The sequence below is a fragment of the Bactrocera neohumeralis genome, unplaced genomic scaffold, assembly GCF_024586455.1.
Source record: "Bactrocera neohumeralis isolate Rockhampton unplaced genomic scaffold, APGP_CSIRO_Bneo_wtdbg2-racon-allhic-juicebox.fasta_v2 ctg4329, whole genome shotgun sequence".
Taxonomy (NCBI): domain Eukaryota; kingdom Metazoa; phylum Arthropoda; class Insecta; order Diptera; family Tephritidae; genus Bactrocera; species Bactrocera neohumeralis.
This window is the reverse complement of record NW_026091375.1, coordinates 2,831-7,292: the sequence shown is the minus strand read 5'-3', so window position 1 is coordinate 7,292 and position 4,462 is coordinate 2,831. Positions and strand designations below refer to the sequence as shown.

Genomic DNA, 4,462 nt, shown 5'->3' with positions numbered 1-4,462 from the left:
TAATGTATCGTAATCTCTCACTTTCAATTTTCGCATACATATCGACAACATACTGATGAAATAGCTGTCGGCATCGGAGAATGTTATTATCTTCATTAGCACGAATCATCAACCGGTATGCATAGAAGTTCATTACACTAACTTTCTTGGTCAGTACTTCAACTGTAGTTGGATTACTTTGTTTAATATTTAAATGATATCCATCTTCTCCTTCCCAAAATATCAACGGATACTGCAGTGCATCATAGGAACGATGATTGTCTTGAATTATTTGCACTGTGTTATCTCTGCGTTGTATATGTACGTATATCTCGATGTTCAGTTGGATCACCAGCCATAACAACTGCAACTTCATTCACAGTTGGAACATTATATGTGCCTGCGTGCTCTCTATTAGGCACTTTGTCCGCTTTAATGACAATGACGCAGTTGTCGTTTTGCAGTCTGTTTGAAAGAGACTTGAATAATCGTACTAATTGGTTATTGCTTTGCAAGAACGTTTCCAAAATTTCAACGATTTCTCGCTCCTCTATCTGCTCTATACGATTATATGCACAGCGTGTATTAGCTTGTTTTTCCTCATCGCCCATGAAGCAAATTTGTAAGAATTTTGGATCGGCATCAGGCATTGGAAGCAATGAACCTATTTGGTGGTAGACTTGACCTTGAATCTTGAATGTAGATTCAAAATTGCGACCATCTTCATTATGAACAATTTTTGTTGCTCCAAAAGAGGTCATTTGGAAGCAAGAATTAAAATTACGGATTTTACGCAAAAATAACTTTGATTGAGATGTGTTTCCAGCTAATAGCGTTTTTAAAGGTTCTGGTGGCGGACTTAGTGATGGCAGAGAAATTTTTCCAGATGTGCAACATAAACCGGCCGATTCACCTTTGTATTTAAAAGCATGACAATATTGACATTCATTGTCCATACTACCAATCATAATTGGCGAATGTGATGAATTGTCTACTTCAGGATCATATTCAAAAGCAAGACGGTTGAATGATGCTCGTGTCAGTGCTCGACGATTTTGGTTCCGCTGTCGTTCATTTGCTCTGTGAGCGTCGGACACTCGTTGACGTGCCTCTCGTTGCCTTAATGTATTAGCACGAAGACGTTGATTGCGTTGCTCTGAATTCTCATTTGCACGTGAGTTTGCTATTTGTTCTCTTACATTGGCATTAGTTGTCAAGTGCTCTTCTACTGTTCTGTTCAATCGGTGGTTACGGGCAATTTGCGGATTATGAGAACGTCGACCAATGTTTTTTGCTCTTCCACGAAGACGTGGCATTTTTTTTGTAGAAATAATATATACAATGAATCTATAAAGGATTATGTAAAATATGTACTTCGTAATAGTAACAAATTCCAAAATAAATAGTTTTGAGAAGAAAGTACAAAAAGTAACAAATGTGTCCAGCCGAACTGTCCTTTATGAATCTTCACCCAGGTATGAATTCTCGACAGAAGCTCTTGAAAAATTTATTTTATCATTTGTGAAATGCCGTCGGGTAGGTAGCTGATGTAGCGCACGTTTTGAGCTCTTGAACTCCTTAAATCTTTTATGTTGAAAATACAAAAAGGATAAAGATCCTTTTTTTTACAAATGTATATTTCGGGGAAAAATAAGAATTCATATTTTTGGACTACTATGTAATAATGGTGGCATAAATTTTATATACCAATTAAAATAATAAATTTAAAATTAGCAATGATATATTCCCAACCCAATTTGCATAATTTTTCTGTAAATTAACAATATTAAACTAAATATTAATTTTTTGGAAAAATGTTATTTTGAAAATGTACTTTATTTTTATAATATACCTTTTTATCAACACTTCAGTTATGCCGCTATTTTTTATGCCAGATCTTTTGCAATTTTAAATTGCCTGTCAAGATACCAATAGTTAGCAGGTAGGAATAAAAATTATAGCTACCCATAGATATATTGAATCACCCAATTTATTACTTAAGAACGAACAACTCTGTCCACATTATGAAAAATTGTCTACAGATGTCGCCTTTTACTTTGGCATCGTTTTGTTTAATGCACGTTTACGCCAATTTAAGGTTTGAATATTGGATAATTAAATGATTAAAAATGAAAAATTAATTTAAAAAAACATTTTCCAGTGGACCAAATTGTGAATCTAAACCATTCTCGAATCTCCTTGAACACACACAAAAAATTTCATCAAAATCGGTCCAGCCGTTTAGGAGCAGTTCAACTACCATTATTTATTTTTATACCCAATAAACTACATAAATGATTAAAAAAATTAGAATTTTCAATTGATACAAAACATGTCAAATAAAATATAATGTATAACTAATAGTAAACTTTCATTTATTTATAATTTTGTGTGTTTCTGTTATTGCTCATGTTTGTTTTATACATAAATCCAAAGATTGTTTCATAAAAATTAAGTGTACACAGCCAAGGTCTCTTAATTTAAACCAACGAAAAGTAAGTAGATTTCACAGGGTAAAGTATCGAAAGTATTTTTAGAAACTATCGAACAGTCCGTCTATCGATAGTTTTGCAGCTCTATTTCAAGGAAGCAGACACCAAATATCTAGACTGCAGTGCATTTGGGTTTTTTTTGAATTCGGGAGAAATACAAGTACTGTTGTGATGACAGCATGACCTCATTCTACAAACGGATAAAATCGGGTCAATGCCTCCTTTAGTCCCCATATAACTAATACAAATATTTTCAAACTTCCAGTTGACTTGGAAAGGTGAGATTTTAAGCTTCATTTAACCAAAACAAAAAAAATCGTGAAGTTGAAAAAGCTGATCAAAAATGAAATTTGTGAGGCTGTGGGCGGCGGTGCTGTACCAATTCGCGTAGAACAACAATGGAATTAATTTAAGTCACTCCTCGTCAAACCATTGACGTAATAACACGTTCTATTCGTATAAAAATCGGACCATTCGCAAATATCTCAAAACAATCATACTAAAAATGTTATTGTTAGTCTTTTTATTTCATCATAAATTATATAAAAGAAGTGATATAATGTGTTGCTTTTTCTATACGTATTTCTTCTTACTGACGTAGACACCACTTACGGGGTTTCGGGTATCGTTTCGATATTTAGCCAATTCGAGATACCAGTGCATTCAGGCCCATCTCCACTTCATCTTCCAACGGAGTAGAGGTCCTCTGCTTCAAAAGGCGAGTACTAAATCGAAAACATTCAGAGCTGAAGTGTTCTCTTCCACGGAATTCACACCACAACCATGGAATTCACGCTGTGAAATGTTAACATTGTTTACAGTTCTCTCACATACTCAACTAGAAAATACGAAGAGAAATAAATATATGTATTTACTACATATAATGATAGCATGTGTGCCCAATCAGGGAATATCGAAGAAAAATAAGTTCTTTGATCAGAGAACTTAAAGCATAGAGAAGGTAGGTTGATATTGAACAATTGTTAGAATTGAAGTAAGGAATTCACCGCACAACCACAGATTTGTTGTTGATAGAAAATCTGAGCTGTGCCTATCAAACGATCGCCGATTGTTACCGCTTCCTTGCTGCTCGAACAGCTTCATAATAAGCTTGCGTAAATATGTATAGATATGTATGAGCTTGCATACATATCGACGCAAATTTTTGCCAGGCCACGGAAAAATATTTTAGGATTGACAAATATTATAAATCGATAACAGCCATGTTGCCACTTCTCTCTCACTTCTTTCTGTGAATAAACATCAGAAAGTTGTTCAATTTATAATTTTTAGCTTTTGCCACTTTGAGTGTTTTCCTACAAAATTTGGGCATCGACTCTTTGGCTGCCATATTGAGTTGTGACGCAGCTGATGTTATTTGAGACAATTGTTGTTTTTGTAGAACAATGTTTGTAATTTTTGCTGATGACATATCTACATGTGTACGCATATCTGTTTGCGTATGCATAATTTGCGTGTCAATGCCATACGCACATATTTATCTAAAGGCTACGTATATGAGCAGCGCTCACATGTTATTACTGATAAGTGATAATATGGTCTGAATTCATGAAAGCGAAATATGGTCATGATACATGTGAATATAAGTTTTGGATAATAAATGATAGGATTATTCTTATATTTACCACTATAATAATATATTCAGTTTTTTACTATATTATAATATTATAGGTATGTTACATACATATGTAATGAAGTATGCACATAAGTATGAATATATCAAATAGAAGAAATAATTAAAAATAGCCCTTATTTTGACATTAAATACGAATATTGCTTTTGAAAAAGTAATTTAATTCAAGTGTGTTCAATTGCACCTCCCCGTATTCATAAATATTCACACAAAGAATTCAGTATACAAGGTCTGTCGCAAAAAAAATAGGACTGTTAAAAAACAACAAAAAACTAATATTTTTCAAAAGTTATATTTTCTTATTCAAAATAATTTTCTTAAAGCTTCGATACAGCGT

General features: G+C 33.4%; 1 protein-coding gene across 1 annotated transcript; it reads right to left on the bottom strand.

The window, feature by feature from the left end:
* Positions 1 to 281: 281 nt before the first annotated feature.
* On the bottom strand, positions 282 to 1,295 carry LOC126767147 (uncharacterized). Its single transcript, XM_050484738.1, has one exon. The coding sequence runs from the start codon at positions 1,293 to 1,295 to the stop codon at positions 282 to 284; it is 1,014 nt and encodes a 337-aa protein (XP_050340695.1).
* Positions 1,296 to 4,462: the final 3,167 nt, after the last annotated feature.